Raw genomic sequence first — 22,238 nt, forward strand, 5'->3', positions numbered from 1 at the left:
AGAAATCTTGCCTCCTCAGTTCTTGCAATCTTGGTCTCCCCAAAGTCTGACCTCCGTTCTTCTAAATTCATTGAGACCTAAGACTGTTTCCTTTCCCTATGCTGTAGCCTGGAAACACTAGGCAGTCAGTTTGGAGCAAATGTAGGGTTTACCTCATTTGTTTTCCTTCTTTCCAGAATTACTGTCCTGTGCTACCTGTTGTCCAGTGTCTGAAAACTATTGTTTCATATATCGGGTTTTCTGAAGTTTAGGCAGGAGGGTAAATCTAGTCCCTGTTACTTTGTCAGAGCCAGAAGCTCCTTTATTGACTTTTCTATTGATGTTTCTTATTTATTTGTAGGAGTTCTTTCCTACATATTTTAATTTTTCCCTCAATTTGTTAATTTGCCTTATAAGTTTTGTGTGTGATGTTTATTTTTTTTTATGTAACCACACCTCTTCATTTTATCCTTTATGATCTTTACATTTGTTTTATACTTAGGAAGACTCTGTCTCCACCAGATACATATTTACCTATATCGTCTCATAGTTCCTTTGTGGGTTCATTTTGCTTAAGAAATATATATATTTTTAAACAGACTCTGGGAAAACAAATTTTTTTGGTTTTACTTTATTTTATTCAGCGTATTTTTTTCTGAGGTAAATCATACACTTGAAAACAATTTTGAGTTATATGTATTCTCTAACTCAGAATGCTAATTTTTAAAAACTTTCAGCTTTCTCATTTTGTCATTTTATTGACTTGAGTTTGAAAATTTGGTAATTAATCTACAGGTTAAAATAGCAGTTCTTATCCAGCGGTCTTTGGCTTTATTTTCTGAGGGGTAAACAGCCGTTTTAATTGCAGGGCCTGTTTGTTCTTTCTCGGTCAATTCTTAAGTTAGTTTCCTTCTCATCTTTCCTTCATACTTTTCTTGCCACTTCTCCCTCTTTCCCATTCTCTCTCTCCCTTTCCTCCTCTATAATCCTTCCTCTCTCCTTTTACCTTTCTTCCCTTGTTTTTCTTTTTCTCTTCCTGTTTCTCCTGTTTGCCTCCTTTTCATCCTCCCTGCCTCCTATATGGGTAGGACAGTTAATATAGTTTATCCTAGCCCCTATTTGAAGAGTGTCTGACAAATATTAGACCCTCACTATATATCTGCTGAATAATAAATAATAGAATTTCACAGATAATAAGTAAATATCTTACTCAGTTTTTCTGGCCTCTGTGACGATTCAGTTTAATAAACATTATTGTAAACCTAGTATATGCCAGACACTGTGCTGGGTTTTTTTGTGTTTTTTGTTTGTTTTAAGTACTTCACCTTTTCTTGTATCTAAGTTAAGTTTTTCAGGGAATTTGTTTATTTTATCTAACTTGCAAAGTTACTGGTATAAATTTGTCTAAAACATCCCCTTATTTTTTTTAATATCTGTAGAATTATTAGTGACGTACCTCTTTTATCCCTGATACTAGTAATTTGTATTTTTTCCTTTCACTTTCTTTTGACTAGTCTTGCTAAGTGTTTGTCAGTTGTATTAATTTATTTCCAGAAAAACTAGTTTTGGGCTTCCCTGGTGGCGCAGTGGTTGAGAGTCCACCTGCTGATGCAGGGGACATGGGTTCGTGCCCCGCTCCGGGAAGATCCCACATGCCGCGGAGCGGCTGGGCCTGTGAGCCATGGCCGCTGGGCCTGCACGTCCGGAGCCTGTGCTCCGCAGCGGGAGAGGCCACAACAGTGAGAGGCCCACTCACCACAAAAAAAACAAAAAACAAAACAAAACAAAAAAACTAGTTTTGAATGTTGATTTTCTTTATTTTTCTATTATCTGTTTTATAGATTCCTACTTTTATTTTTATTTCCTTCTACCTACTTTGGCTTTAATGTGTTTTCTCTCTCTTCATTAGTTTTTTAAGGTAGAAGCTTAAATAATTGGATCTTAAGCCTTTCTTCTTGTTTAAAGTTGTATATTTCTCTCTAATACTTTATCTGAATCCTACAAATTATATGTCATGTTTTCATTATCACTTAGTTCAAATTATTTTCCAATTTCCCATCTGATTTCCTTTTAACCCATGATCTCTTTATAAGTGTATTGTTTAATTTCCAGTTACTTGGGGATAATTTAAATACTTATTATTACTGAATTCTAGTTTAGGTCTGTTGTGGTCAGATACCATACTTTGTCTAATTTCACCCCTATCTAATTTATTGAGACTTTTTTTGGCCTATGTTCCATGTGCTCTTGAAAATAACATAGAAGTTTTTAATATTGATTAGGTCAAGTTGGTTAATGTTCACAGCTGCTATAACATTACTGATTCTCTTTTTGTCCACGTTTTCCCTGTGTCCATTCTACTGTTAATCAAATAGATTCATTTTGGATACTGAGTTCTTCATTTTCAGGATTTCCATTAAATCTTTTTAAAGTTTCCATTCTTCTCCCAAAGTTCTCAATTGTTCATGCATGTTGTCCACCCTCCTCAGATATTTACTGTAGCTGTTTGTAAGTCCCTATTTGTTACTTCCAACATCCTTCCACTCTATGAGTCTGCTTCTATTGACTGTGGGTAATGTTTTTCTGCTTCTTTGTCTTTCTTGTTATTTGTATATTTTATACTGACCACTGTATATAAAAAAATCAGTGGAATCTGAAGTAATTAATATTTAACTACAGAAAGGAGCATGTTCCTTCTGTCAAACTGCTAGAGTTGGAGACTGGGTCAATCTAATCTGTATGTTAAGTTGCAGGTGATGTGCTAAGGTTCTTGATATTAAGACATAGGCTCTGCCCTCAAGGAACTTACAGTGTGGTAAGAGGGACAAACAATAAATAGAGGATTTAAAATCTATGCTAAACACAGAGGAGGAACACTTTCAGCCCAACCAGGAAGTTCAGAGAAAGTTTGCTGGAAGGGATGATGAAAAAGATCTTGTAAGATAAATAAAGTAGGAAGGGCACCAATGAATGTAGGAAGGGCTCCAATGAATATACTGAACAATACTGAACTGTACACTTAAAAATAGTTACGATGATACATTTTATGTTATTGTATATTTTCCTACAGTTGAAAAAAAAAACGAGAGGGTAAGAAGGGCATTTCAGGTAGGGAAAAATGGCATGATCAAATTGTCACCTAAAAATTGACCCACAGTAAACTATGATGATGTACAGTCCTTTCTAATGCCTGGTTAATTATTTCAAACTGTATATTTACCTTCTTTTTTCCTCTCTTCTTCTTAGAGTTGGGTATCAGAAATTAAAAAAGAAGATGATAAAATACACTTTCAAGAAAATGAAACATTTCCAGCAATGGAAGATAATTTGCCTCCAGTTCGTGGTTCAACCAGCCATCTTCATGTTGCCAAGGTAGGCCTTTTTGGTGTGGGGTGTGAGTGGTAGGGGGAGAAAGTTGTTTATTAAGAACATTATCTTGATTTAATCAGTGTAGCCGAAGTGTGATGTCTTGTAGGCAGCTGGGGATTTTTTTTCAGGTGATCGTGTGTCATCACCTTCTGGAGTAGGCCTCACCTGGAGATCAAAATCAAACAGTATTTTCATTTGAAGGCTTGCATCTTGAGTTTACCACCTTCCTCATTTTTTCTTTTGCTGTTCTGTCTCTTCTACTCTGACAAGTTTTGATGAGTACTTAAGATCCAATTCAGTGTGTGAGAGTTTCAGGGAGTAATTTCATGTACCCAATAGAGGTATAGAGGGAGTAGTTTATTACACAATTAAGTATGATTTAAAGCATTAAACAGCTGAATTAATCTGTTTAACCGATTAAACATGGATTTCAAGCAGTTATAGATATCATTTCTCTGTTTAGTGCATTTCTCCCCCCATTTCCAGCCCCTCATTTTTATTCCTCTGAGATTGGTCCCTATTTTGCCATGCAGATCTCTCCTTGGTAACCCATGGCTTCCATAGAGAAGGGGCTTGTTGGAGTTCCAGGTTCACTTAACTTCAAGTTAAAATTGAGCTTCTTGGCATCCACCTGACCCTGATATTATAGAAACCAGCCCTTGTCTCCAGTGGGCTTTCGCTTGGATCACACATTCCATTCCCTCTGCCCTTCTTTTTTTTTTTTTTTTCTTTTATTCCTATCATCTTTAAGAGGATGCTTACCTAAGTTTCTTCATTTTGGGTTGAGTCATTCTTGTTTTTCTCGTCTCTTCTTTGAGTACCCAGTTTTATTTGAAAAACATTCATAGCCTTTTCATCACTCTGCTCCTTGGTAATTTACCTTCCTGGGTCTTTTTACTCATTAGGAATTACTCAGGTAACTGAGGTACAAAGTAAGTAAGTATAGGAAGGATACTACTGTCTGTAATCAGTGAATTCGTATTTATTGAACACCCATTATGTGTTAAGTCTGTGTCCTGAAACTATAACAACAAAAAACATTTGGTCTCTGTCCTCAAAGAGCTTATAGTACAGTAGGAATAGACAGACTAGTAGTACAGTGGTTCTCAAAGTATGGCCCGTGGATGCTGATTGTCCCAGAGATCCTTCTAGGGGATCCAGAAAGTCAATGTTATTTTAAAAAATAATGCTGATGCTTTTGTCTCTTTCACTCGGTTGACATTTGCACTGAGGGTAAACCTGCTGGTGCCTTACCATGAATCAAGGCAGTGGCACCAACTGGACTAGTGGTCATTGTTTTCTCCACTGCTGTGCACTCATAGTAAAAAATTCCAGTTTAACTTAAAAGTGTCTTTGATGAAACAATAAAACTTTTTTGTCATTAAATCTTGAATCTTGAGGACATATCTTTTTAACATTCTGTGTGTACCAAATGTAAAATAGATAGCTAGTGGGAAGCAGCCACATAGCACAGGGAGATCAGCTCCGTGCTTTGTGTCCACCTAGAGGGGTGGGATAGGGAGGGTGGGAGGGAGTCGCAAGAGGGAGGAGATATGGGGATATATGTATATGTATAGCTGCTTCACTTTGTTATACAGCAGAAACTAACACACCATTGTAAAGCAACTATACTTCAATAAAGATGTTAAAAAAATACTCTGTGTGACAAAATGAGGAGTACACAGAAGGCACTTCACTGTGAAATGAAATATGGTTATCATAAGAAAAAGCACTTGTGTGATTGACCGCCAGCCGAAATAGCAACTCTTTCCTGGAACAATTTTTACTTGAAGAAATGACTGGCAGACAAGCTATAGTTATTCAGAGTTGAGTTTTGGGCAGACATTTTCTTGGAAATAGTGCAATGGTCTATCACTTCAAAGAAATCAATGAACAGTATTTGTTGCCAGTGCTAAAACCTGAGCTTTCAGGTAGAATTCAGAGTATTTCATATTATTGGGGGCTCTCAAATACCTACTTGTGACAAAAAAAATTTCCCCTTAAGGGAGACGCTTAGTGACTTTTATGATGAGCTCCATGAGGATTTTTTTTTTTTTTTTTACTTTTAAACAATTGAGATATAGTTGATGTACAATATTATACAAGTTACAGGTGTTATAACAGTGATTCACAGTTTTTAAAGGTTATACTCCATCTATAGTTATAAAATATTGGCCATATTCGCTGTGTTGTACAGTATATCCTTGTAGCTAATTTATTTTATACATAATACTTTGTACCTCTTAATCTCCTACTCTGGTTTTGCCCCTCCCCCTCCCCTCTCCCCATTGGTAACCACTAGCTTGTTCTCTGTATCTATGAGTCTGTTTCCTTTTTGTTATATTCACGAGTTTAGTTTTTAGGTTCCACATATAAGTGATATCATATAGTATTTGTCTTTCTCTGTCTGACTTATTTCACCTAGCATAATACCCTTCAAGTCCATCCATGTTGTTGCAAATGGTAAAATTTCATTCTTTTTTATGTTTGTATACACTACTTCTTCTTTATCCATTCATCTGTTGATAGACACTTAAGTTGCTTCCAGATCTTGGCAATTGTAAATAATGCTGCTGTGTACATTGGGGTGCATGCATCTCTTTGAATTAGTGTTTGCATTTTATTCAAATACATACCCTGGAGTGGAATTGCTTGATCGTAGGGTAGTTCTATTTTTAGTTTTTTGAGAAACTGCCATACTGTTTTCCACAGTGGATGCACCAACAGTGTACAAGGATTCCCTTTTCTTCACATCCTCTCTAATATTTGTTATTTATGGTCTTTTTGATGATAGCCATTCTGACAGGTGTGAGGTGATATCTCGTGGTTTTAATTTGCATTTCCCTGATGATTAGTGATGTTGAGCATCTTTGCGTGTGCCTGTCGGTGAACTCCATGAGGATTTTAACAGATATGATTTTTTAATTGTATAATGAAATGTAGGAATATTTGGAAGATCTGTGTAACTCCTAATGACCAATGATACAAAATCGTGCTTGTATAAATGACCCATTCAGATGGTTTCAAATTATGACTTTTAAGAAATCATTTAAGAAACTATTTGTAAAAAAAAAAAAAAAAAAAGAAACTATTTGTGAGCTGTTGTTTGCTTTCCTCCCATTCCCTTCAAGGTGCTTGCAGTGGACATGTGACCTGGGTTGAGCCACTTAGTAGCACCAAGCTAGTGCTTGGTCAGTGATGGGCCCATAACTGAAGCTAGCCAGAGTCCTTCCCTGGGATTTCTCTAACTAAAGATGGAGAGAAAAGTCACTCTCCTTTTCCTTTCTGATTGGGAGGCCTGTGAGGTTATAATCCCAGACTGTGTGTGGCCACATTTGCAACTACATAAAAGCAAGCAGACAGCAGGGAAAACAAAATCAGGGAGAGAGAAGCAGAGACTTCTGGGGGGAGAGAAGGAGAAAAGGGGAGAGAGGGAGAGCTATAGAAAGAGGGTATATGAACCCTTTATCCAGAAATACCCCTGCCCTTTCATCAGCTTGGTTACATAAGCCAATAATTTATTCTTTTTAACTAAAATTAGTTCAAGTTGGGTGTCTGTCATTGCAAGCAAAACAGCTCTGTCTAACACAGCAAAGTAGTTATACTTATTTCTTCAATGCCTAGGTTTTAAAAGAATGAATGATAGTTTAGTACTTTTCTATTATAAGAAAAATCAATAATAATCACATTTCACACATATAAGTTTTAAAATTTTATATATGTACTTAAAGTCCTGCCCACCACTCTCATAATTAACTACAAATTTAAAATTACTTTTTAACCTGCTGTATATTATTATGTTAAAAAAATTATAATACTGGAGTTGTTGTAACATCAAGGGTACCTATTTTTCTTACCCATTCAATTTGTGTACCTTAATCCAGTACTACACATTTATAGGAAAATCTGCTAATCTTATATTAAATATCTCATAAAATATAATTTTTTCTTTCAGGAAAAAAATTCTAAAAGTAGACCAGCTAAAAAGAAAATTCCAAGGGATTATGCAGAGTGGGATAAGTATGTTTTATATTTCTGTATATAAAAATTCTCTACCATAAAATACTGTAATAAATTCTTTGTTGTTTTAAACCTGAACATATCAAATATCGTTATGTCAGTAGAGTACTAAGAGTATTTGGATTAAGCACTCTTGATTTTGTTTTTTCATTAAATAAAAAACTACTGCATCCTTTTATTTATAAGGGTAACCAAAAATAACTAATGTAATACTTATAGCCATACAAAATAAAAAATAACAAATTTTTAAATAAAGAGAAATTGGTCACAATTTTAATACCAAAGTTCCACACAGTTTACGTCTGATTAATATTTAAGTTCTTACTAAATTCCATGTTTTCTAGGAAGGAATAGAGATGACTTCTAATACAAACCTATCATATATTTTTGGAATATTATTTCTAAAGGCATGGTGATACAAATACAAGAATATCAATAATAAATTTTACTCTCTTGTTTGTATTGAGCTTTTTTTTTCTAGTTTTATTATTCTTTCATTTAAGATTTGACGTGGAAAAGGAATGTGCGAAAATTGATGAAGATTACAAAGAAAAAACTGTAGTAAACAACAAGTTGCATTTGTCTAAAATTGAGACAAGACTAGATACAGCAGGTAATTTGGGGAAAATAAGAATAATTTAGTAGTCTCTAAATTTTTTGAAATACAATAAAAGCTGTTGACCCAAAGACATTCTCTTTAAGTGCTGCAGATTTCCATGAAAAGTTTATGGATTTTCTCCAAGAGCTTACCACCTCTAACAAAATCCATTCTATCCTTTAACTTCTTAATTTTATGAGTAAGAGTTACGATATTTAAATTTAGTAAGACTTAAAAATATATATGTAAACCTATTTTTTTTACTGTAATTCATTTTTCATTCCCTTTTTCAAATCATCTTTTTCCTCCAAATCCCTCAAATTTTTTTCTTTTTGCCTCAAAACAAAAAGATGGAGCAGGTTGTTTTCACTTGAAGTCCACAGGTGTATAGTACCATTAAAGTAAAACAAAACAATTATTCAAAAAATCTAAACCTTCAAAAATTCTGATAAATTAAAAAAAAGAAAAGAAATATCTCTAAACTTAGGAAACTTTTATCTTGTTTTATTTATTTTATAATTTTCTGCTTCTGTTAAAATAAGCATTCTTGGGTTTAAATTTGTTAAAGTTGTACTAAGTTATATTTTTACTTATAGCAGGTAACATTTATTTCTAGGTCTAACTGAGAAGGAAAAGGATTTTCTTGCTATTCATGAAAAGGAGAAAGGTAATGAAGCTTTTAACGCAGGAGATTATGAAGAGGCTGTGATGTATTATACTCGGTGAGCAGATTTTCATTGTGGTTTAAACTTGCCATTTATTTGTCTATGTTTTAATTAATTTATTTTATTTTTTTGGCTGTGTTGGGTCTTCATTGCTGTGCGCAGGCTTTCTCTAGTTGTGGCAGGTGGGGCCTACTCTTCGTTGCGGTGCATGGGCTTCTCATTGCAGTGGCTTCTCTCGTTGTGTAGCACGGTCTCTAGGCACACGGGCTTCAGTAGTTGTGGCTTGAGGGCTCTAGAGAGCAGGCTCAGTAGTTGTGGCGCACAGGTTTAGTTGCTCTGCGGCATGTGGGATCTTCCTGGACCAGGGCTCGAACCCATGTCCCCTGCATTGGCAGGCGGATTCTTAACCACTGCACCATCAGGAAAGCGCAAAACTTGCCATTTAAAAAAATGATAATATTTAAATTTAATTGTTGAAATGATGTAAATAAGCTAAATAATCAGTGTCAGAACCACTTAAGATATTGTACTTGTGATTTATCATAAATTCACTTGTGTTTGCCTTGTTTTCTCAATAATTTCCTTAAACGTCCAAGCTCCCACTTCATCCCCACTTTTGACAGAGGTTCTAACTTTACTGTTTTACAGAGAAAATAGAAGCTGTCTGAATGGAACTCGACAGAAAGTTCATATAGCATAGAGGTTAAGAACTCAGGTTCTATAGTCAGACTGCCTGGATCCTAGTACTTATGGTGCTACCTCCCACCACAGGGCCTTTGCATATGCTGGGTCCTCCATCTAGCATACTATCCCCTCTTCTCATGATTTAGTTAATTCTGACTTATTCTTCAGATCTCAGCCCATGTCTCACTTCTTTGGGGAAGTCTGCCTTTAGTTTTCAGGCTAGGTTAAACCTTCACCCTACTCAGTTTAACCCCCCCCCAATTTACATACCCATATAGTAATCTTAACTCTACTTTGTTGGAGGTACAATTCAAGTGTGTGTGATTTGGCACTAACTGGACTGTAAGCTCTGTAAGAATAAAGCCCACTTGTCATTTTTTTAATATCATTGTATCCCTAATACCCAGCAGAGTACCTGGTTCATAGTAGATGTTCATTGTACGCTTGCATGAACTTATGAAGCTCTTACAGTCTATGAAAAGTAAACTAATTTCCTAAAATATTGTTAGAGACAAACTGTGCTTATACAACCACTAATGCTATCTTAGAGCTAAACTCTGTACAATCTTGCTTCCACCTTTGGAAAGAAAAATTTTTTTTAATGTTGTTGGTGTCTGTAAAGAAGTTTGCTCAACTGTTTAAGTGAACATACAAAGTAAAGAGGATATTGAGGTATCATTCGTTCAGTACAGCCTCCCCTGTTCAGGCAGGTGGATGTCAGCTCTGGAATTTTGTTTGTCTTTTTGTAGATTTCCACCAGTGGAGAATCTCTTGCCTATTACAGGGAACAGACTTTTTCTTGTCTTCCTCTTTGAAGAAATCACAGAGGTGCAGAATTAAAGCAGCATATTGCAATGGTTAAGGGAACTCAAATTGCCACTTTTCTGGCCTTGGGTAGATTCTTCACCTCTCTTACCTCAGTCTTCTCAATGCGATGAGACTATAACAGTGCCTACCTCAGAGCAGCTGTGAGGATTAAATAAAACAACATGCTAAAAGGCAGGGTAACACGATGGTAAAGAGAACAGGTGCTGGAGTAGACAGTTGGGATTTAGATCCTGACTCTACCATTTCCAAGCTTGTGGCCTTGGGCATGTTACTTAACCTTTCCGTTACATCTATTTTCTCATCTGTAAAATCGTAAGGGCAGTAATGCCTCCTCCGTGGATTATAATGAGGATTAAATGAGTTGACTGTTTAGTGCCTGGCATGTGGGAAGTACTCAGTGTCAGGTACTCGTGTTATTTATTCTTACATGTATTTTCCATGTTTGGTCTCTACCCAGCTGTGTAATTTCTTTATATTCATCTTTAATGATCTTAGTAAATTGACACTTTCTGTGACTTTCCCATTTTTTTTTTCTGGATTTAGAAAATTTAGTGCACCAATACCCTTATGTTTCCTATATCTAGGAATACATTATTTTACAGCATTCCAAATCAGTTTTTTAAGCAACAGCCAGGTAGGTTTTAAATTCTTTTCATTAATTATTTTGCATTCATACCCTTAATGTAGCAAAATTTACTCTCTTAAGGTCTGTATTCCTCAATTACTACTACTCTCTTGTTTCCTTCAATTAAATTCCTTTGATAAAATTATCATTTCCTTAGATTTAAATTTACTTTTAGATTACAGACTAATTTGTATCTGTTAACACAATAACAACTTAATAAAGGATATTAGTTGTGGTTGGTTGCTCCTTTTTTTTTGTACTAGAAACTTGTCCCTAAAGAGTAAAAAAATATGTATTTGATATTTGATGTTAACTAAACTGGGTTTTTAAGAGATCTGTGGGTATTTAAGTGATAATGTCACTTCTAAAGCCAGAGTCAACTTTAAATCTCTTAACTGGATATTTAAGCATCTGTCCAAACATTGATTTAATATGTTTATAGAATTGTATGTTATTATTTTTGATGATACAAGCCATATTCGTTTGCTAGAGCTGCCATACAAACTGTCACAGACTGAGTGGCTTAAACAACAGAAATGTATTTTCTCACAGCTCTGGAGGTTAGAAGTCTGAGATCAAAGTGTCTGTAGGGTTGGTTTCTTCTGATGCCTCTCTCCTTGGCTTGTAGATGGCCATCTTCTCTCTGTGTCTTCAAGTGAGCTTTCCTCTGTGCATGTCCGTGTCCTAATCTCGTCTTCTTATAATGACACCAGTCATATTGGATTAGGGAACACCCTCATGACCTCACTTTAACTTAATTATCTCTTTAAAGACTATCTCCAAGTATAGTTACATTCTGAGGTGCTGGGGGTTAGGATTTCAACATATGAATTTGTGGGGACACAATTGTACCCATAACACGAGCTGTGATTGTTTTACTTACAACTTTAGATGAGTTTCTCTATCTTATGTTTTCCTGTCATCTGCTTGTTGCCATTAAGTGTTTCTTTTACAGGAGCATATCAGTGCTTCCCACAGTAGCAGCCTATAACAATCGCGCTCAAGCGGAACTCAAACTACAGAACTGGAATAGTGCTTTTCAGGATTGTGAAAAGGTCTTGGAGTTAGAACCTGGGAACTTAAAGGGTAAAAGTGTTTATAGAATACCTTTAAATTTGCAACAGGATCTGTTAAAGACCATTTGTAGACACTTATATTTACACTAAAAATATTTCAGATAAACTCATATTTCTATATGTGAATCATTACCTTCCTCAAGTTACTTTTAATTTCAAGTTTAACTTGGAATTTAAGTTCCTAATTATTTGCATTGAAGTAGCTAATAATCCCAGATGACTGATTGAATAAAGTGTACATGTGTTTTAAAAGAAATATCTCATGCTTGCATTTGAATTGTGGTTTGTGTTTTTTTTTCTTTCAACTTTTTTTTATTGTGGTAAAATTGACATAACATAAAATTTACCACCTTAATCATTTTTAAGTGAATAGTTCGGTGGTATTAAATACATTCATATTGTTGTGCAGTCATCACCACCATCCATCTCCAGAACTTTTAAAATCTGAAAGTGCACCCATTAAACAGCAACTCTCTATTCTCTCCACCCACCCCAGCCCCTGGCAATCACCAGTCTGCTTTCTGTTTCTGTGATTTTATTATTTTAGGTATGTCATATGAATGAAATCATACAGTATTTATCTTTTTGTGACTGGCTTATTGAACTGTATCTTTTTATTCAAAAATAAATTTAAGTATAATTTAATATAGATTTAAAAATATTTATTAATGTAATACAATAAGTCTACACCAGAGCTCTAGAACTTTCTACCAGCTGCTTTGTGGGCTTTTCCACCTAGATGTCCATAGACATTTTAAATTAAATGTGTCTAAAACTGACTACATCTTTCCACCAACACCTGTCCTGTGTTCTGATTTCCTGTCTCAGTGACTGCACCACCTTGCTGTGGTCCAAGCCTGAAGTATGCAAGTCAGACTCCACTCTCCTTTTCTGTTATCAGGGAGTCATTCCAAAAGGAAGTGGCATAAGTTATAACAGACTCATTCTATTTCTTTAAATACTTACGGATTCAGATAAATATAACCACTTAATTTTTTTTCACATGCCTACAAACATGGATGGGCAGAAACCATGGTTGTGCTGAGGGTAGATCCCAGTGCATCAGACTGACTGTCATCATAATGGATTGCTCTCCTTTCCCCAGTAGAGTTCTCCCGTGCCTGTGTGTTGTTTCTATCACAGAGTACCGGTGGGCTCCCAGCTTTAGGCAGGTGCCTGGTAAAGGTTTTACGATCTCCTGATGGGCCCACACCATCACTGTGCCAGGCCCTGTGCCATGTAGTACATGTATTAACTCCATTAATTTTCACAACAGCTCAGTAAATGTGCAGGTACTATTATTAGCACACTCATTTTACAAAAGGACACTGAGGCATAGAGTGATTGAACAACGCACCTAAGATCACACTGCTAGTAAGTGACAGAGCCAGGACTCAACACTGGATGAGACATCAGGAGCCCACATTCAACCACTGTGCTACTCTTCTGCCAGTAGAATGGCCTTCTGTTTTCATTCTTCCTTGATTGAATAATTCCTTAAGCACCAGAATCTTCACTATTTAAAAAAAAATTTGACAGAGCCACTATGGCCATCATTATGGCCATAAAGCATTGAAAAGTCTTAGGTTTTCTTAAGTGGATAAATATCTTCCTGTTTAAAATTTTATTTTTTACTCAAAAAATAATTGCTCTGAATGCAATGTGGTATTTGATTACATCCTGGAACAGAAAAAGGACATTAGTGGAGAAATTGGTGAAATCCAAAGAAAGCCTGTAGTTTAGTTGACAGTATTGTACCAATGTTATTTTCTTAGTTTTGGCAAAAATACTGGCGTTATATAAGATGTTAGCATTCGTGAAAGCTGGGTGAAGGTATATGAGAACTATCTTTATTAGCTTTGCAACTTTATGTAAATCTAAAGTATTTTCCAAAGTAAAAAGTCTTTAAAAATGGTATTTGTTATATCATGAATATTTCTTTATGGACAATCCCTTCTGAAATCTGAGTGGTAATAGTAAAAGCTAAACTTGTACTTATGCTACAATTTTGATTACACTTATGATAAAATGATTTATCCTCTAGATTTTCGTGGCTCATTCTAGGACTAAAATCAAACTAGTGAAATTTATGTTTTAAAATAGCATATTGGGACTTCCCTGGCAGTCCAGTGGCTAAGACTTCACATTCCAATGCAGGGGGTGTGGGTTCAATGCCTGGTTGGGAAGCTAAGATCCTACATGCCTGTGGCCAAAAAACCAAAACATAAAACAGAAGCATTATTGTAACAAATTCCATAAAGACTTTAAAAATGGTCCACATCAAAAAAAAAATCTAAAATAAAATAGTGTATTAAATCAGATATAAATATCTCACTTTTCAGAATTACCAAGACTGATTCTTTTCAAAATCATGTCTAACTACACAAAATTCTCTCATTATATAATTAATAACAATCGGACTAGGAAGGCATTCATTTCAGTATTAAAAAATGATCAAATTAGATATTGTAACCTACAAAAAAAAAAAAAAACCCTGATACAAATTGCTAAAGTATTCAATTTCTGAACCTAGTTGACATAATCACCAGGATTCCTTCAGTTCCCTGTGCTATAGAGATTTCACTAACAGCCCAGATTCTGGGTCAGGTGCTGGTCAGTAATGTACTAAATTTAAAGGAAGGGTTTTCTAAATGTTCATAAAGTGGAAATAATACGAGTGATGATTATAAGGAGGAACATGTTACTGTTTAGTGAAGACCTTCCCATTATTGTAGCACAGCATGGTGCCTCTGAGGGGTGAGGTACCGAGTCTCTCAGCCCTTGGAGGAGCTGGCAGGGACTGGAGCACCCAGAGGGCCAGGTCGTTGGAAGTTGATGTAGTTTGCACAATCGCATTCTAAACTGTTCTATGTTACATATATACTTAACACTTGAAAAGTGTGTTATAATCATAATGCCATATGTTAAAGTATGTCTTTTATTTTGGTAAATTTTCAGCTCTTCTGCGCCGTGCCACTACGTATAAACATCAAAACAAGCTCCAGGAAGCTATAAAAGATTTGAATAAAGTACTGGCTGTTGAACCTGATAATGAGTTGGCCAAAGTAAGTACAGAAAGTAATACCTCACCTAATTCTATAGTTTGCTATTTCTGTATTTATGTTAAAATGATATCAGTCTTGCTGGAAAAATGATGTTGAGGATTAGGACACAGCTTTAAGAAATAGGTATGAGGAGCTTCAAGATGGTGGAAGAGTAAGATGTGGAGATCACCTTCCTTCCCACAGATACATCAGAAATACATCTACATGTGGAACAACTCCTACAGAACACCTACTGAGCGCTGACAGAAGAACCCAGACCTCCCAAAAGGCAAGAAACTCCCCACCTACCTGGGTAGGGCAAAATAGAAAAGAAAAAGCAGGGACAAAAGAATAGGGAAGGGACCTGCACCAGTGGGAGGGAGCTGTGAAGGAGGAAAGGTTTCCACACACTAGGAAGCCCCTTCGTGGGCGGAGACTGCACATGGCGGAGGGGGGAAGCTTCTAGGCCACGGAGAAGAGCGCAGCAACAGGGGTGTGGAGGGCAAAGCAGAGACATTCCTGCACAGAGGATCGGTGCTGACCAGCACTCACCAGCCCGAGAGGCTTGTCTGCTCACCTGCCGGGGTGGGCGGGGGCTGGGAGCTGAGGCTCCGGCTTTGGAGGTCAGATCCCAGGGAGAGGACTGGGGTTGGCTATGTGAACATAGCCTGAGGGGGGCTACTGCACCACAGCTAGCTGGGAGGGAGTCTGGGGGGAAAGTCTGGAACTGCCGAAGAGGCAAGAGACTTTTTCTTGCCTCGTTCTGTGGTGCACAAGGAGAGGGGATTCAGAGCACTGCTGAAACAAGCTCCAGAGGGGGGCATGAGCTGCGGCTATCAGCGCGGACCACAGAGACGGGCGTGAAATGCTAAGGCTGCTGCTGCAGCCACCAAGAAGCCTGTGTGCAAGCACAGGTCACTATCCACACCACCCCTCCTGGGAGCCTGTGCAGCCTGCCACTACCAGGGTCCTGTGATCCAGAGACAACTTCCCCAGGAGAACACATGGCACGCCTCAGGCTGTTGCAACATCACACCAGCTCTGCCACCGCAGGCTTGCCCCACATTCCGTACCCGGCCTGACCCCGGCCTTAGGGAGCCAGAGCCTTTAACCTCATCCTGTCTGAGCGGGAACAGATGCCCTCAGGCGACTTACATGCAGAGCCAGGGCCAAATCTAAAGGTGAACCCCAGGAGCTGTGCAAACAAAGAAGAGAAAGGGAAATCTCTCCCAGCAGCCTCAGGAGCGGTGAATTAAATCTCCACAATCAACTTGATGTACCCTGCATCTGTGGAATACCTGAATAGACAATTAATCATCCCAAATTGAGGGAGTGGACTTTGGAAGCAATGATATACATATGTTTTTTTTTTTCCTTTTTCTCATTTTGTGAGTGTGTATGTTTATGCTTGTGTGATTTTGTCTGTATAGCTTTGCTTTTACCATTTGTCCTAGGGTTCTGTCTGTCCGTTTTTTGGAGTTTTCTTTAGTATAGTTTTTAGCATCTGTTATCATTGGTGGAATTGTTCTTTGGTTTGGTTGCTCTCTTCTTTCTTTATTATTTTCAAATTTTGTTTTTATTTTTAAAAATTATTCTTTATTTTATAACTTTATTTATTTTTTACTTCCCTTCTTTCTTTTTTTCTCCCTTTTATTCTGAGCCGTGTGGATGACAGGGTCTTGGTGACCAGGCTGGGAGTCAGGCCTGTGCCTCTGAGGTGGGAGGGCTGAGTTCAGGACATTGGTCCACCACAGACCTCCCAGCTCCATGTAATATCAAACAGCAAAAATATCCCAGAGATCTCCATCTCAACGACAAGACCCAGCTCCACTCAACGACCAGCAAGCAACAGTGCTGTACACCCTATGCCAAACAACTACCAAGGCAGGAACACAACCCCACCCTTTAGCAGAAAGGCTGCGTAAAATCATAATCAGATCATAGAAAATCCAAAACACACCACCAGATGCAGACCTGCCCACCAGAAAGACAAGATCCAGCCTCATCCACCAGAACACAGGCACCAGTCCCCTCCACAGGGAAGCCTACACAACCCACTGAACCAACCATAGCCAGTGGGGGTAGACACCAAAAACAATGGGAACTACAAATCTGCACCCTGCAAAAAGGAGACCCCAAACACAGTAAGTTAAGCAAAATGAGAAGACAGAGAAACACACAGCAGATGAAGGAGCAAGGTAAAAACCCACCAGACCAAACAAATGAAGAGGAAATAGGCAGTCTACCTGAAAAAGAATTCAGAATAATGATAGTAAAGGTGATCCAAAATCTTGGAAATAGAATGGAGAAAATACAACAAACGTTTAACAAGGACCTAGAAGAACTAAAGAGCAAACAAACGATGATGAACAACACAATGAATGAAATTACAATTCTCTAGAAGGAATCAATAGCAGAATAACTGAGGAAGAAGAACAGATAAGTGACCTGGAAGATAAAATAGTGGAAATAACTACTGCAGAGCAGAATAAAGAAAAAAGAATGGAAAGAATTGAGGACAGTCTCAGAGACCTCTGGGACAACATTAAACACACCAACATTCGAATTATACAGGTCCCTGAAAAAAAAAAGAAAAAGAGAAAATATTTGATGAGATTATAGTTGAAAACTTCCCTAACATGGGAAAGAAAATAGTCAACTCCAGGAAGCGCAGAGGGTCCCATACAGGATAAATCCAAGGAGAAACATGCCAAGACACATATTAATCAAACTATCAAAATTTAAATACAGAGAAAAAATATTAAGAGCATCAAGGGAAAAACAACAACATACAAGGGACTCCCCATAAGGTTAACAGCTGATCTTTCAGCAGAAACTGTGCAAGCCAGAAGGGAGTGGCAGGACATATTTAAAGTGATGAAAGGGAAAAACCTACACCCAAGATTACTCTACCCAGCAAGGATCTCATTCAGATTCGACAGAGAAATTAAAACCTTTACAGACAAGCAGAAGCTAAGAGAATACAGCACCACCAAACAAGCTTTACAACAAATGCTCAAGGAACTTTTCTAGGCAGGAAACACAGGAGAAGGAAAAGACCTACAATAACAAATGACAAAAATTTAGAAAATGTTAATAGGAACATACACATCAATAATTACCTTAAATGTAAATGGATTAAATGCTCCAACCAAAAGAAATAGACTGGCTGAATGCATACAAAAATAAGACCCACACTTATGCTGTCTACAAGAGACCCACTTCAGACCTAAGGACACGTACAGACTGAAAGGGGATGGAAAAAGATATTCCATGAAAATGGAAATCAAAAGTAAGCTGGAGTAGCAATTCTCATATCAGACAAAATATAATTTAAAATAAAGACTATTACCAGAGACAAAGAAGGACACTACATAATGATCAAGGGCTCAATACAAGAAGAAGATATAACAATTGTAAATATTTATGCACCCAACATAGGAGCACCTCAATACATAAGGCAAATGCTAACAGCCATAAAAGGGGAAATCGACAGTAACACAATCATAGTAGGGGACGTTAACACTCCACTTTCACCAATGGACAGATCATCCAAAATGAAAATAAATAAGGAAACACAAGCTTTAAATGATACATTAAACAAGATGGACTTAATTGATATTTATAGGACATTCCATCCCAAAACAACAGAATACACTTTCTTCTCAAGTGCTCATGGAACATTCTCCAGGATAGATCGTATCTTGGGTCACAAATCAAGCCTTGGTGAATTTAAGAAAATTGAAATCGTATCAAGTATCTTTTCCAACCACAATGTAATGAGACTAGATATTAATTACAGGAAAAAATCTGTAAAATATACAAACACATGGAGGCTAAACAATACACTTCTTAATAACCAAGAGATCACTGAAGAAATTAAAGTGGAAATCAAAAAATACCTAGAAACTAAGGACAATGAAAACATTATGACACTAAACCTATGGGATGTAGCAAAATCAGTACTAAGAGGGAAGTTTATAGCAATACACTACTACCTTAAGAGAAACAAGAAACATCTCAAAGAAACAACCTAACTTTACACCTAAAGCGATTAGAGAAAGAAGAACCAAAACCCCCAAAGTTAGCAGAAGAAAAGAAATCATAAAGATCAGATCAGAAATAAATGAAAAATAAATGAAGGAAAAAATAACAAATATCAATAAAATTAAAAGCTTGTTCTTTGAGAAGAAAAACAAAATTGATAAACCATTAGCCAGACTCATCAAAAAAAAAGGGAGAAGACTCAAATCAATAGAATTAGAAATGAAAAAAGAGAAGTAACAACTGACACTGCAGAAATACAAAGGATCATGAGAGATTACTACAAGCAACTCTGTCAATAAAATGGACAACCTGGAAGAACTGGACAAATTCTTAGAAAAGCACAACCTTCTGAAACTGAAACAGGGAGAAATAGAAAATATAAAGAGACCAATCACAAGCACTGAAATTGAAACTGATTAAAAATCTTCCAACAAACAAAAGCCCAGGACCACATGGCTTCACAAGAAAATTCTATCAAACATTTATAAAAGAGCTAACACCTATCCTTGTCAAACTCTTCCAAAATATAGCAGAGGGAGGAACACTCTCAAACTCATTCTTTGAGGCCACCATCACCCTGATACCAAAACCAGACAAAGAAGTCACAAAGAAAACTACAGGCCAATATCACTGATGTACATAGATTCAAAAATCGTCAACAAAATACTAGCAAACAGAATCCAACAGCACATTAAAAGGATTGTACACCATGAACAAGTGGGGTTTATCTCAGGAATGCAAGGAACCTTCAATATACGCAAATTAATCAATGTGATACACCATATTAACAAATTGAAGAATAAAAACCATATGATCATCTCAATAGATGCAGAAAAAGCTTTCAACAAAATTCAGCACCCATTTATGGTAAAAACCCTCCAGAAAGTAGGCATAGATGGAACTTACCTCAGCATAATAAAGGCCATATATGACAAACCCACGGCCAACATCATACTCAATGGTGAAAAACTGTAACCATTTTCACTAAGATCAGGAACAAGACAAGGATGCCCACTCTTACCATTATTATTCAACATAGTTTTGGAAGTTTTAGCCACAGCAATCAGAGAAGAAAAAGAAATAAAAGGAATCCATATCGGAAAAGAAGTAAAGCTGTCACTGTTTGCAGATGATATGATACTATACATAGAGAATCCTAAAGATGCTACTGGAAAACTACTACAGCTAATCAATGAATTTGATAAAATAGCAGGATACAAAATTAATTCACAGAAATCTCTTGCATTCTTTTACACTAATGATGAAAAATCCGAAAGAGAAATTAAGGAAACACTCCCATTTACCATGTCAACAAAAAGAATAACACACCTAGGAACAAACCTACCTAAGAAGACAAAAGACCTGTATGCAGAAAACTATAACACACTGCTGAAAGAAATTAAAGATGATACAAATAGATGGAGAGATATACCATGTTCTTGGATTGGAAGAATCAACATTGTGAAAATGACTATACTACCCAAAGCAATCTACGGATTCAATGCAACCCCTATCACACTACCACTGGCATATTTTCACAGAACTGGAACAAAAAATTGCACAATTTGTATGAAAACACAAAAGATCCTGTATAGCCAAAGCAATCTTGAGAAAGAAAAATGGACCTGGAGGAATCAGGCTCCCTGACTTCAGACTATACTACAAAGCTACAGCAGTACAGTATTGTACTGGCACAAAAACAGAAATATAGATCGATGGAACAGGATAGAAAGCCCAGAGATAAACCCAAGCACATATGGTCACCTTATTTTTGATAAAGGAGGCAAGAATATACAATGTAGAAAAGAAAGCCTCTTCAATAAATGGTGCTGGGAAAACTGGACAGCTACATGTAAAAGGATGAAATTAGAACACTCCCTAACACCACAAAAATAAGCTCAAAATGGATTAAAGACCTAAATGTAAGGCCAGACACTCTAAAACTCCTAGAGGAAAACATAGGCAGAACACTCTATGATATAAATCACAGCAAGATCCTTTTTGACCCAGCTCCTAGAGAAATGGAAATAAAAACAAAAATAAACATAATGGGACCTAATGAAACTTAAAAGCTTTTGCACAGCAAAGGAAAACATAAATAGCAGGAAAAGACAACCCTCAGAATGGGAGAAAATATTTGCAAATGAAGCAACTGACAAAGGATTAATTTCCAAAATTTACAAGCAGCTCTTGCAGCTCAATATCAAAAAAACATACAGCCCAATCCACAAATGGGCAGAAGACCTAAATAGATATTTCTCCAAAGAAGATATACAGATGGCCGAGAAGCACATGAGAAGCTGCTCAACATCACTAATTATTAGAGAAATGCAAATCAAAACTGCAGTGAGGTATCACTTCACACCAGTTAGAATGGGCATCATCAAAAAATCTACAAACAACAAATGCTGGAGAGGGTGTGGAGAAAAGGGAACCCTCTTGCACTGTTGGTGGGAGTGGAAACTGATACAGCCACTATGGAGAACAGTATGGAGGTTCCTTAAAAAACTAAAAATAGAACTACCATACGACACAGCAATCCCACTACTGGACATATACCCTGAGAAAACCATAATTCAAAAAACAGTCATGTACCACAATGTTCATTGCAGCTCTATTTACAATAGCTAGGACATGGAAGCAACGTAAGTGTCCATTGACAGGTGAATGGATAAAGAAGCTGTGGCACATATAAACAGTGGCATATTACTCAGCCACAAAAAGAAACGAAATTGAGTTATTTGTAGTGAGGTGGACGCAGAGAATGGACTTGAGGACATGGGGAGGGGGAAGGGGAAGCTGGGACAAAGTGAGAGAGTGGCATGGACATATATACACTACCGAATGTAAAACCGATAGCTCATGGGAAGCAGCCACATAGCACAGGGAGATCAGCTTGGTGCTTTGTGACCACCTAGCAAGGTGGGATAGGGAGGGTGGGAGGGAGTCGCAAGAGGGAAGAGATATGGGGATATATTTATATGTATAGCTGATTCACTTGGTTATAAAGCAGAAACTAACACACCATTGTAAAGCAATTATACTCCAATAAAGATGTTAAAAAAAAAAAAGAGAGGTACATCTCAGACAGTCCCAGTGTTAACATCTATTTGAAGTGGAAGAAAGCTGGCTCTTAAATTGTCCAAAATCATAAACCTACTCCTGAAGGACAAATAATTTTCTCTTTCCTGAAGCTTTGTAGGCAATTCTTTTCTTTGAGCCAAGTTCAATTTATTATGCAAATGGTGTGGAACTTTCCTAGGTAGGATTAAGCATGAGCTTGACGGCCATAAAAGAGTGTTT

The 22,238-nt window shown here is 36.9% G+C and overlaps 1 protein-coding gene across 1 annotated transcript in view; it reads left to right on the top strand.

Annotated features, from left to right (window-relative positions):
• SPAG1 (sperm associated antigen 1) overlaps positions 1–22,238 on the top strand; it is a 99,026-nt gene that overhangs the window by 16,915 nt on the left and 59,873 nt on the right. Inside the window, exons 3-8 of the mRNA XM_065895420.1 lie at positions 3,226–3,351; positions 7,304–7,368; positions 7,872–7,981; positions 8,583–8,688; positions 11,724–11,854; positions 14,803–14,909. Of these exons, the coding sequence (XP_065751492.1) occupies positions 3,226–3,351; positions 7,304–7,368; positions 7,872–7,981; positions 8,583–8,688; positions 11,724–11,854; positions 14,803–14,909 (645 nt within the window). The remainder of the gene's footprint in view (positions 1–3,225; positions 3,352–7,303; positions 7,369–7,871; positions 7,982–8,582; positions 8,689–11,723; positions 11,855–14,802; positions 14,910–22,238) is intronic.

This window comes from Phocoena phocoena, chromosome 17 (genome assembly GCF_963924675.1).
Source record: "Phocoena phocoena chromosome 17, mPhoPho1.1, whole genome shotgun sequence".
NCBI classification, from domain to species: Eukaryota; Metazoa; Chordata; class Mammalia; order Artiodactyla; family Phocoenidae; genus Phocoena; species Phocoena phocoena.